This window comes from Chamaea fasciata, unplaced genomic scaffold (genome assembly GCF_029207755.1).
Source record: "Chamaea fasciata isolate MVZ Bird 193981 ecotype frontalis unplaced genomic scaffold, bChaFas1.0.hap1 SCAF_2, whole genome shotgun sequence".
NCBI lineage: Eukaryota > Metazoa > Chordata > Aves > Passeriformes > Sylviidae > Chamaea > Chamaea fasciata.
Genome location: NW_027094087.1, coordinates 109,467,717 through 109,480,922, shown reverse-complemented (window position 1 = coordinate 109,480,922; position 13,206 = coordinate 109,467,717). Strand labels below are relative to the sequence as shown.

Genomic DNA, 13,206 nt, shown 5'->3' with positions numbered 1-13,206 from the left:
TATTTTCTGCATTCCTTTACAAAACCATGATGTAGCAGGTAGCTTTTGAGATGGGACCTAAATTGGGTGAGGCATTTGGGAGAATGTTTCATGAAGAAATTACCTGCATACTGAAAACCTGATCAAAAAGATCAGGTCACACACCATGGCCGTTAATTCAAAAGATTGGTAGGCCATATTTCTCATTCAAAAAGTATATTATTCCTAATTAGCTTTCACCTCTCTTGACCACAGGTAATCAGGTTTTTAAACTGTTTTTTAGACTTAGGCTTTTCACGCTCATGAAAACTTAATTTAAAAAAAAAAAAAAAAAAAGAAAATGCAGGAATGTTTTTCAGGACGGAAGAGGATTTAGGAGAAATATTAGTATCTTAAGTTCGGTAGACCCTAGGGACTCTACCTCTGTTTTTCCCAACATATATCCCTCAAATCCCTGCTTTTCCCAGTGCCTGTCATTCTGACTGCCTCATACTTCATTACTCTATATGTGATTTGGCAGGTCATCATTCAGTGAATAAGTATGGATAAACAAACAGAAAAAAGAAGCCGTATATAACGTTAATATTGCTTCTGCACTAAAATATTTTGTATTTTCAGACACAACCAGACCTCCAAAGAAAGATGAAGAAAATGGCAAAAATTACTACTTTGTATCACATGACCAAATGATGCAGGATATATCAAACAATGAATATTTGGAATATGGCAGCCATGAGGATGCAATGTATGGGACAAAACTGGAAACAATACGAAAGATCCATGAGCAGGGACTAATTGCAATACTTGATGTAGAACCTCAGGTAACTAATCAGAAGTGTATAAAAATGGGATTCATCACAAATCCTTCAACTTTATTTCCTTGAGATGTTTTTATTGATTGCACACTAGGTAAGTGCTGCATAAAGTGATGTGAAACAAAAGTCCTTGGACCACCAGAATATCAGTCTGTGGAATTCTGGTAATCATAAGGTTAGAAGAACACAGAGATGAAGGAAAAATCAGGCTCTCAAGAAACACTAATAGTTTATTTATTCATTGTAGAAAATCTGTGGAAAATTCTGATGTATTTCCTTTGAAACATCTGTGTAGTCATTACTTTCAATTCACAGGGATCTGTTTATATATTTTTTAAGTGAAACAACATGAATATAGACAATTGTGATGTTTATATTATTCTAGCAGATGTAGGAAATGGGAGGAAAGACAAAATTGTGACCGGTGTTACCTACTTAAATTTGCTGACTTGTTTCTTCTTTGTGAATGGATTCAGGAAGTTCAAATTTTTCTAAGAATTTCACAACAGAAATGAGATACCTGACTAAATTTTTTTAAGACAGTTCAGACTGTCATGGTGTGGTGTTCTTAAAAATAAAATCCCACATTTAACAGCGTTCAGGGAGAGCAGCATTTGTAGTTAGTTCAAATGGAGCAGCTGTTAACAGCAAACTCTTACGATAAACTTTTTCCATATGCATTATTCAAGAGCTGTACAGTTCTCAGAAGTGATCTTAATCTTTGTTAGAATACATTTACATTTGGTAACAGCTGCCTTTGCCACATTTCCTCCAGCTGGTGTCCAGCAAGCCACTTTGCTAACCAGCTTCCTCATTCATCCATCTCAGCTCATTGAGGCCAGCCTGTTTGTGGATTTACTCCTGGTTGTCTTACACCACTTGCCTGTTTTCCCTCAGGCACTCTTAGTTTTATGGGTTTTCTTGCATTTCACTTATGGGGTTTGTCTCTTGTTTGGAGCAGGTTGGCAGAGGTGATTCCTGTTGGTGGCTTTCAAGCAGCAGAGATGAAGAAAACCTTTTAGCTCAGGGGACGGGTGGATTGTGGGTGTTTTGTTTTGTTGGTTTCTTTGAAAAGCAAAAGCTTTGGAGAAGACAAGTAATCGAAAGAGCAAAACCAGACTGACCTTTAGTAGTCTGACTTTATCTTGTCCATCCCTCTGAGTTCAGCTGAGATGTTTAACCCACTGTCCTGCACTGCAGTTGAGATGAGATCTGTGACAGAGATTCACATATGGCAGCTCTGTGTCACTCAGCTCAGTTCATTAAGGCAACTCTGCAATGAGAACTCTTTTGCACAGATTTGGTTCAGGAGATTGGAGCTGTATTTACTGCATTTAGTGCTATGCTCAATTTTTAAACACTTCAAACTTCTCACATCTCATTTTCTTTTTTTTTTAATAATAATTTTGCAATAATGAAATTTATATCCTAATCAAGATTCTAAAACACAGTTGGCTCTTTTACCTATTTATGGCATGATTGAATTTTTTCACGTGGTGTTTCATCAGTCAGTTTAAATGTCAACAGAATTCCACACTCTCTGAGACTGTATGGGGAAAGGCACTCTGAAAATGCTAAAGCTTTAACTGTCTCATAAACTCACTTTAATTAAGGATAAATATATGTTTTGACCACCAAAAATGTAAAATAATAGAAAAAGTTAGGTGTCTGTATTACTAAGGTCTTGACTCCAATTCAGTTAAAAACAAATCCAGCTTTGGTAGATCATGAATTTGTGTCTTTTGCTTGTGTGACTAAACTTACTTCACATTGATTGTTGGAGGTTTCCTCTAAAGTATCTGATTTTTTTTTTCCCTAGGCATTGAAGGTCCTGAGAACTGCAGAGTTTGCTCCTTTTGTTGTTTTTATTGCTGCACCTACGATTACCCCAGGCATTAATGAGGTATGGCACGTTACAATCTGGTGTCCTGGCAGAGACAGAATTAAGGATGAGATTCAAATGTGCAGATCAGACTCTTTGTTTCCTTGTCTGTAAATGAAGAGGCAGAAAAATAATTGAATAACAGGTTTATTAGGTTGATTGACATGCATTTATTGTTTTTGAACTGGTAATTCAAAATGTGGGCTTCAAGAGGATGGATCCATGTGCTTTATTCTAAAAGTACATATTCTTTTATTTCATTCCCTGCTCCAGCTCAGAGATCCATTTCCAAATCATTGGCACCAATTACTGAATTGTGAGTTGCAATGCCAGCACTGATCCTACCTTTAGCTTTAGCATTTTCCCTGCAGAGCAAATATGTATCAGAAATAGACTAACACATTTTGACAACTGTCCTCTAAGAATTGGAAGCTTTGACCCAAGGGGTAATTGCTTGTGGAATAATGCTCAGTATTCATGGACATCCACATCCATCCATTAGTTTTTATAGGGTATCTGCTCTGCAGATTGCTGCTGATTTCAAGGATACCTAGCAATTCTGGATTTAGCTGACACAAAGGCAAACTCCATTTTCACAAACGCTTAATTTGCTCAGTCTTCCTTAAACCATGATATTCAAGTATTGAATCTGTTGGATTTGTTCATGAATCTGTTCCAAATATCCTAGATGTCTCCTTGATCATCAAAACACAAAGTCAGAAGCCGTGTCACTACAGCAGGTTTCTATAGAAATGTAATTACAGTATCATAAGCATGAAGCTGTGACTTCACTGCAGAGGCTTGCAGGAAAAGAAGGAGCACGACAAACATATTTAAATGCAAACAATCTGAATGATGGTTCAAATCAAAAGTGGAAAGTGAAGAATTTTGGCCTCAGCTGGAATTTTAAGGACAGCTGAGGCCTTCTGCTAGTTCACTATGATGCTTTAGTGGGCTACTTTAGCTCTAAATTGGAATTTTGTCAATTTTTAAGCACCAGTGCTAGAAGAAGCAGTGAAAGAGGGATAGGAGGGGGAAGAAGGCTCTGTTCACTTTCACAGCATTATGTCATTTCACTGTGACTTAGGGACCCACACCCTGATGGTACAACCCAAGAGAGTAAAAGCAAAGATCTCCCAGCACAGCACGGCTTGCTATGTTAGTGAAGTGACACTTTGTGTAATTGCTGGTGATGCTGTGAATCAGTAGAATCTTGATAAAGTACTGGACTTGTGTCATCTACACTGAATTTTCCTTTGTGTAAACAAATAGCATTGCCATGCCTGTCTCAGCTCCCAGATGTCTTTCCTTGGCCTCACTCATCTGCCAGTGGTACTTAAATTTTCATCTTCCAGTTGTAGGATGTATTTCAGAGACACTTGGGATAGTTCATATGAGGGAGAAAACATTTCCCCTCATACACTGGGAAGAGAACAGAAATGTGCCTTTTATGGTAGTGGTGGGGAAGCACTTCATGCCAGAGAATTAGTAGAAGTAAAGTGTTGTGTTCTAAAGATTTGCATTCATGATGTAAAACCTGTCTTTATTTTAAGCTCCTGTGACAAAAGTCTTTGTGCCCGCAGGGTTTCACCCAGGCACATGAATTGCTGAGCCAAGGCCACACCTACAAAACATGCTAATTTACTAATCAATTAAAGTTAAGGAAAGGGAGGGGCCGGTGATGGTAGTAGCAACAGACCTTACCCAAACACAGGGTCCCGTTTCCCAAGGTTTTCTGGGCAGATAAGCTAAGTGTGTCTGTGTGGTAGCAGCCTGCAAGGCAGCAAACAAGGGTGAGGAGTGTGTGTTTCCTATTTCCCATTCATGCTTCCCTTTTGAAAGGTTCATTTGCATAATGAGTTTCCTTTTCTGTTGATCCTCTTGCCCTGCCTTGTTTTATTTTACTTGAGCTTTTTGCGAACACTTCTGTAAATGACTGTCCTTTTTTCCCTCCCCATGTTTTCTTAAATTTCATCTTTGCTTTTCTTTTCATTTTCCTGCATTCGTACTAATTGTACATAGCTGCCAAAATGGTGCAGAAAACTGCCTGTAAGTACCAGCTAGGGGCTCACAAGGTAGTCCTGGTTATTGCAGTAGTTCTAGAATGTAGATATGCTTGTTCCCGTTCAACATCACTTTTGCCATTGGAGTCAAAATTTAATGTAATAATGACTTTTGATATCTGCGCTAAAATTATCTGCTAGTGAAGAAAGAGGCTATGGAGTAAAATTACTGCTGTTACAGATATATATCTGAACTTCGTGGTAAATCAGTGAAGAGGCCTGATCCTAACAGTGTCTCTCTTGAGACACTTTAGCCTGTCAAAGACCTCACAAAATGTCTCAGTAATCGAGGCCCACACAGCAGAAGTCAGAAGACAAAATATTATCTTTTCCAGTGAGTGTAGCAATGCACTGTGAGCATTTGTCCTGCAAAGCACAAGACCAATTTAAATCACACAGGGAATCTCCCAGAATGCACCCACCTGTCTGATCACAGAGGAGGCTTAAATCAGATGGTGGTTGTGCTAAAACAGAGAGAGGAGAGAGTGTATCAGAAAACCTTGGGGTAGTTCCTCTTTCCTCCAGCTGTTCTGCCTCCGTTGCCCAGACAGCAGCAAATGGATCACAGGCTCCATTTGTTTGATGTAAACCTTATTGAGACAAATTCTTCAGACTTTTAGCTGCGCTTCCTCCCTTCCTACAGCCAAAGAATAAAAGGAATTTTTCTTAGGAAGTGTGGAGCTCACCAGCTGTTTAAATTTCTTTATTTAAAGAATAAATTTTTCTTTATTTTATTTTAATATTTATTTATTAAAATAAAATATTTTATTTTATTTTAATTTCTTTAATTTATTTTCTTTATTTAAATTGCAAATTTCTTTCTGTTGGAGCAAAACTGGCAAAGGCCTGATGGTGTTTACACATTGTCCACAGCCTTAGAAGAGAAAATTAGTAATTTGTTGGGCTGGGCTTTGATTACCACAAGTGGCAGCTGTTTGTCCTATGTACTTTCAGGCCAAAAAACCCAGCCCTCAGAGAGTGAAGATGCCACTGGTGGCCTTTGTGTCCATGGGGGTATTTCATGGATAAAGCCATGTTTCACTCCTTTCAGCTGTGGTGGAAAAGGAGGGATTAGGAATGTAAATTGAATTAGGAAGAAAAAGTCTGATCCAATAATGGACACATTGCAACTGGACCCACATGGAATTCGTGTTGCACAAGACCTGAGGGAAGAAGGAAAGGCAGATGTTGTGCTCCCAAATGCTAAATTTCTGAAGTTGTGGCCATTTGTTTGTCTGAAGCTTGCTGAACATTTTGATAAATATCTTATTTCTTGACACTATTGAGAGCACAACTGCTGAAGAATTTCCTTCTTGGAACACAATCTGGGTTGTTCAGTATGAAAAATTTATTTAAGACATTCTAGAGAAATTGTGAGGAACTTAATACAGCAAATACTTTGATTACAGCTAGCTTCACAGATGAGTTTTGGTATTTAAGTCTGGCAGACTCAGAGAAAACAGCCAAGTCTGACGTGTACAAATAGATACTCTATCATAAACACAGGTGAAATTTAGTCCCAGAATTAAACAAAAATAAAGAACTTTAATCTCTTTTCCTTTTGCTGAGCTTAGGAAAGTTTGAGCCTATTTGAAACATGTTGCAGTGGCCTATCCCAAACTTATTACTTCCCATAAAAGCATGTGAAAGCAGTAATGATTCGCATTTCCAACAGGCTTCCGACAGGAAATTTAGATATTGCAAAATACAGACCACTTTGATCCCAGTAAAGTTGGATCTAGGAGAAGCTAAGTCACAAAAATTTCAAAAATGAATTTTTGAAACGTTTAGTTTTGTGGAATTTGTGTGTGTAGGGTAAACTTTACCAGTTGGCTTTTTTTAAGATGAGATAGCTGTAAGATTTAGAGATTCTCATTGTCAGTCACAGTAAAATAGCTGCTCTAGTGAGAAAAGTCCCATACCTGCTGGTAAAAGTAACATCGATGGGAAATCTGCATAATAATTCAAAATCTGCATAAGAATTTAAGAGTTTTAGGGCTTCCAGGGGCTTTACTGTTAGCCCTGTGTCATGAGATCAAAACTCTTTTCAAGGTGCAGTATGACTTGGACAAGACAGACTATAAATACAACGTTAATCTTAGCTGGGTACATTTAAAGCACTGGAAATACTCTGCAGGACAATGTACTGGTATTCCTTTGTAGGTTAATTTAAGCAGGAAAGGCTTGATGCTCAGCTGATACAAATGGATGTCTCTTTTGGAATCTCTGTGAAGTTGGAAGTTTACCTAACTAGGGTTTTGGCTTAAAGACACTGGGCCATATGAAATATTCCACAAAAATATTTAATACTAGTATTGATCCACATTGTTCTGTTTGTTAATAGCATAAATTAAATTTGCACGCGCTGGAATTTTCTACAGAAGTTCTAGGAATTGCTGGTGGTGCAAAATGGCCCATACAGGGAACATCCTTGAACAGAAATGCACGTGAGGAATATTTGCCTGACTTGGAATGAAATTTGTAATAATTTTCAAGTGAAGACAACCACAGCACACAGCCCCCTCCCCATCTGAGTCTGCAGCTTCAGGAGAGAAGCAGAACTGTAACTTTGGCAGAGAACTTCTCCTCCAGAAGTGGTTGGTTTCGTTGCTACAGGGAAGGAGAACTGTCTCAGAGCAGGTTGTTTCCTTCAGGGGACCTGAAAGCTGTTGTTGCACAGTTCCTTGTAATTACAAATACTAGGGAAGCTGAAACAGAAATAAAGTAAAGGTGGAGGTCATCTTAACAGCCAGATGTTAAGCACACAGTACTGTGTCTGTACTTCCTCAGCCTAAAACTCTGCTTTTAGAGTTTAGAAAAGTGTATCCCAGCTGATTGATCAACTAGATCAATCATTGAGCCTGTGCATACTGCAGAGCAGCAGGAGTTGTATTGCACCACATCCGCCCCAAACCTGTAGGACAGGAAAGACTTGATTGCTTTCCTGTGGCTATTTCAAGGTTCCTGAAAACAGCAAATGGGTTTGTTAGGGTTTTTTTTTTAATTCATAAGAAAATTTGCAGGAAGAGAATTCAAAATTGCTGCAGAACCCTGGGAAGAAGAAGTTTTTTGTATCCAACTCTCTCAGGCAGGCAGACCTTGCTAACCGAAGTTCTGATGTCTGGGCTGCCTGGTTCATCTCCAGGAGCTCCCACTGAGAGGGGCTGGCAATGCCCTGCTCTGAGATAGAAACCACAGAGGAGCAATGCAGAGTGAGAACTTCCTTATCAGTAAATTGTGGTTAAAGGAAGCAGACCCAGAAGATTGGTGTGAACAGAAAACATTACCAAAACTGGGAACAGCTGATACCCAACAGCCTCTCCCCTCCTCCTGTTTCTCATGTTCTCACTGGGACATAGGCCCAATAGCTCTTACTTGTGTACCTTGTCTGATTTATTCACATGTGGTCTCCATTGCTGCTTCTCCAAGCTTCCATCCTCTACCTTGCTTTTTTAACTCTAGAGCTGTGTTTTGTCTCCAAGAATGTCAATAACCGAGTGCTGTTCGAGTGTCAGCTTCCAGAGGGAAACTGTGCCCTTTCTCCCATGGGATTCCCATAGTTGTAGGTGGGAGAGCTAAAGCACCTCGACTCCCTGAGGCCTTTTTGCCCATTTCCCTCTCAGCTGAGGAGCTCTTGTGGAAGAGCACGAAACAATCCAACTTTTCTTTTCTCCCGTTTTCTCTCCCGGCTTCCGAACAGGATGAATCCCTTCAGCGCCTGCAGAAGGAGTCAGAAATCCTACAGAGAACATATGCACACTACTTTGACCTTACAATTATCAACAATGAGATTGATGAAACCATCAGGCACCTGGAGGAAGCCATCGAGCTCGTGTGTACAGCCTCCCAGTGGGTCCCGGTCTCCTGGGTCTACTAGACCGGGAATGAGAGAATTGAGGAGAAAAAAAAAAAAAAGAAAAGAAAAAAAATCTGTCATTACTGGGAACCACCTCATACATGGAAAACCTCTTCGTTATTGACCTTGTGTCAACAGGTCTTGGCCCCTAGAGACTACCTAGATGTAGTGTGACCTAAAATATAATTATTGTCATGTCCGAATAGATAGGAGGAGGGGGAGAAAAAGACGAAACACTAATTTAAAGAGACAGTATCTTTTTTTTAATCATTTCTCCTAAACTTTAATAAAATGTATCTTTAAATATATGTATTATTCAGTCCTTTGGAATGTTATATTTTTGAAAATCATAGCTTTTTATTTCAAGGGCCCCTAAAAACTGCACAAAATAGATGCTGCTTTCTATAATCTATTTTAATAGTAATAATAATATGATTCTGTTACCTTAACTTGGGGGTGGAACACTACATTCTTTTTAGAGTCTGATTTTATGGATTGGAATACTTTGCTTTCTTTTATTTATTTGAAGTAATTAGTCTAGTGGTTACGAAACAAATTCATAAATTTTAAAGGCCTTTTTTTTTTTCTGCGCTTTTTTTTTTCTTTTCCTCTCCTAGGATAGTATTTTTAAGTACTTTTGTGTAACATCCAGATAATGTGATACTGTCTCTTTGAAGAACTCTGTAAAAGTTTTAGAAATTTGAAATTGGGTCTTGACTCTTAATGCATGTGGACAGTCGCAAGCGTTCATGCCGTTGGTGTATCTGTGTTGATAAAACCTGTAATCTACAGCAAAGTACATTCCGTTCATGGGAACACGTACCCAAGGGAATAAAGCAAAATATTATTCTGACTAAGTTGTAAACCTATGCACATCCCTTGCATTTTGGGCAACTTTATAAAAAAAAAAAGAAAAAAAAAAGAAAAACTGATTTTTATTAATAATAATCATGTAGTGAAATGTGTTTGTAATTTTGTCTCAATTTAATTTGTTGTAAGGTGGGAGGGGGCAATTACTGGTTTCACCATTTCAGATCTGTGTTGTCTGAGAGTATTAACGTTTTAATTAAGTTGAAGCAAAGAAATGCTGATTTTTAATATGTATGTAATTGTTTAAAGATGCACACATTTTAAAAGAAAATACTGTGCAATGAAGAAACCAGTTTAGACATTGCGATAAACTGACTATTCCAAAAGACTCATCTACAACAGCCCTGTAAATTCCTTTAAAAATGGTAATTGACTCTACAGTCTGACCAATTTTTTTTATTTTAAATATACTTCCTTTTATGTGTTCAACAATTAAATGCTTTTGGGTCCTTCATTTCATCACAGGGAGTTTCGAGAGCAAATCAGTGGCTCGTGCAGTGAGGAGAAGTGTCTTAAAGTCCGTAAGGGAAGCCTTTGTAAGGGCACAGCCCGCAGTCTGTCCCAGGGGCTCTGTTCCTTCTGGATCAACACAGGCTTCTTTCCACAAAGTTGGATTTAGGGCAGAGCCAACTGAAAAAAATGTAACCATGGACTTGCCTGGCACTTCATTTCCCTTCTTCATGCTCTCGCTGGCCCACATGATTTGCATTTTCTCTGAAAAAATGGTGAAGGGCAGCAGGCATTGCCACCTCTTTTTAGGTGTCATAAATACCCTGTTGCTTAAAATGACTTCTCCTCAAAGTTTGGTTGGCTGTGCTGTTGTATAGTATGAATTTTAGTGTTTATATTAAAATGATACAGCGATACAGGATTTTTCCTCAAAGTGGAACTTTCACCTGGAGTTGGTCTGTGGGCTCTTCCAGTTCTTCGGGACCATTGCACCTGCAATCCGAAAAGTGTTCTCAAGGTTGAGTCTTTCTCACAGGGGTAATTCTGTTGCTAATTTTCTCTTGCCTACTCCTTCTGCAGGTTGGGTGGTCAAATCTGTTTACAATTCTTGTAAAATCCACAGCTGAAATCTCAGTCTGGCTGTGCCTCCTCCCACCCAGCCAGGGCAGGCAAAGGTGTTTATTTCCTGCAGCCCACGGAAGGGAAGTTCATCCATCACTTCACCCCACCTGCTGAATGCCCTTAATGCCACAGCTGGAATCACAGGCTGCATCCCGAAACAAGAGCTGTAGCCAAGTCCCTTGAATTTATAGTTTTGTGGGAAGCAATGGATGAGTCAGTGTGGGCCTCACGTGCACAAGAGGGAAACAAGAGGGAACTGTCAGAGTAATTGCTGGTGCTCATCTGTTCTGGGCTTAGCCCTGGAAGATGAGAATGGTGCAAACTGAACTATTTATAGTGAGTAAGAGGTAATTTTTCAAGTGTCTGTGTCATTTAGTCCTGGGTGAACTGTAGCTGATGTCCTGTAGGCAGCTGCTGCAGTGGTGAGTCCACGCTGGCTGAGCTCATGGAAGTGACAGGTTCATTCACTCTCAGAACTACCTCTTTTCCCAGCAAAGCACAAAGATGGGAAGACCTGCTGAAAATCAAGCAGCGGAGTGTTTCTGATGTTAGAAATACAAACTCCTCTGGTGAGCATTGCTGTCTGACTTCAGTGACACGTTTTTCATCTCAAATGTTTATGGCATTAAACAGGTAAAGTAATTTTGATAATTCAAGTATAGTCCATCATAAATGTTTTAAATATACACTTTTGACTCTGTTAATGTGAATTTCTTGGAGTTTCTGTGTATCCAGCTTGTACAGAAAGAAATCTCACAAGGCCCATGAGGGTGCTTCTGCCTTATGTAGATGACAATAAGTAGTGATTTTATGTAACTAATACCTTTTCTTCTCTCAAGTGGAACTACCCTTCAGTTAATGCTACACAGTAGAAAGATTGACCTGGAGAGCTTTGTTTCTTTTATTCTCACTGTATAACCTTTTCTCAAGAGACAAAAACTGTAAAGCACATAGTTAGCATCCTGTCTTGCCTCCTCTTTACCACAGTCTGTTTGCCTTGTAGGAACCTTCAGTAGCAAAAGATTAAATTGGAAACCCCACCTAGGCTTTAAGTTCAGCAGATCCACAAGACACAGTGAACTCCATGAGCAGATTTCTGCACAGTCCCAGACAGAGCAAGCCCAACACTTGTCAGTCTGTCCAATCCTCCCACCCTGCTCAAACCCGTCTGAAGTGTTGTTTGCGTGGTACATAGAGGGCAAAAGGCTGCAGAAATTGAGCTGGAAGCTTCACCTGCATGGGGAAGGCTCGTGCAGGTGCAAAGCTGATGTTACAGTTCTTTTATTTTTTCAGTCTCCAAGTGGAGAAAGGTCCTCCTGGTACTGTAAATATCACTGCATAATTTAGAGCGCCTCATGGACTTCTCTAAATTTATGCTGAATGTGACCTCAGAAGCAGCCCTGGGATTGGGAAGATACAAATGTTTCTGTTTGCCCCTTTTATACTTTATTTTTGTACAGGGGCTCATAGATTTGTAAAGAAAACTTGATCTTTTCAGTATGCTGCCTCTCAGTCTGACTGATGCCTGTGATTTCAAGGTGTTAAGTTGGTCCAATAAATGTTCATTAATCTCTGCTTCCATTTACCTAATAAAAGTACACTAGGTTACTCAGTGTCTCAGAGTGGTAAGATTATTGCATGGAAATGGTAGCCTAGTTTAGACTCCTGGCCACTGCCAGAATGACATTCCAAATCTCATCACTAAATCCAAATTCTTCCACATGTCTTAGCAGTGGTTTTCTTTTTATGTGGTTTGGTCAAGAACAATGCAGTGCCACTCACCTCTAAAAGAAAACATCACCACCTACCTCAGAAACTTCATGAAGAAGGTTACTCAGTTGATTTTGAAAGGACAACATGGAAGATGAGGTGTTGCAACCTGAGCAACATTGGGCTGGTGTGTATACTCCAAAAACTGGGTGCTAGAGCCATTAGGAAAAGCTAATGCACAGACTAACCAGTATTTGTTCCATTTTTATTCTTTTCTATAAGGAAATTCGTTCAGAGTGCTATTACTTACAGAAATACTTGGAAATGCTGCCAGGGCTTCCAGGGGTGCTTTGCAAATCTGCACTGAAATCCTAGATGCAAACATTTCTGGCCCTGTTCTCTTCCACTGCAGATAGTATTCAGCAACTTGAATGAAGTCTGTTGGAACTCAATTTCAGACTTTAAAATACGTGGTAGAAAAGGATTTTTGAAAACTACAGAAATATATATATATTCCCTGACTGTAGTAAAGAGTTACCTGTTTTTATAAGCTAAATTGACAGAGGACGAGCTAAAGCAGGCACCATAAAAAGTCTGCTTTTTATGTAAAGCATATTCATTTCTTTAATAAACCTGTCTCTCTGACTAATTTCTTCTCTATCTTTAATGAGCTCAGAGATAGTCATTTCTCTTACCAAGGAAACTGCTGCATGTTACATCAAATAGTCACATATAAATCAAAATATCTGCACAACAGGAAGCACATCATTGACCAACAGAACAGAAGTAACTCCTGAATAATTGTGCCTTGTGTCCACACCATGGGGATGAGTGCACAAACTTAGGGTAGAGGAGACTATTTTTACTAATGCTACGCAAAAAAAATGCATTTAAATGTTTGCAGTGTTTGGAGAGTTTTTTGCTTGCTGATAGGTAAGTGCACCCATAGTAATTTTTACT

At 39.1% G+C, this 13,206-nt stretch overlaps 1 protein-coding gene across 7 annotated transcripts in view; it reads left to right on the top strand.

The window, feature by feature from the left end:
- Window positions 1–12,111, top strand: part of CASK (calcium/calmodulin dependent serine protein kinase) — a 192,196-nt gene extending 180,085 nt beyond the window's left edge. For all 7 annotated transcript variants that reach the window (XM_066177041.1, XM_066177044.1, XM_066177046.1 and 4 more), the window contains 3 exons: window positions 598–800; window positions 2,614–2,697; window positions 8,440–12,111. In XM_066177041.1, coding sequence (XP_066033138.1) covers window positions 598–800; window positions 2,614–2,697; window positions 8,440–8,616 — 464 coding nt within the window. In that variant the 3' untranslated portion in view covers window positions 8,617–12,111. The remainder of the gene's footprint in view (window positions 1–597; window positions 801–2,613; window positions 2,698–8,439) is intronic.
- Window positions 12,112–13,206: the final 1,095 nt, after the last annotated feature.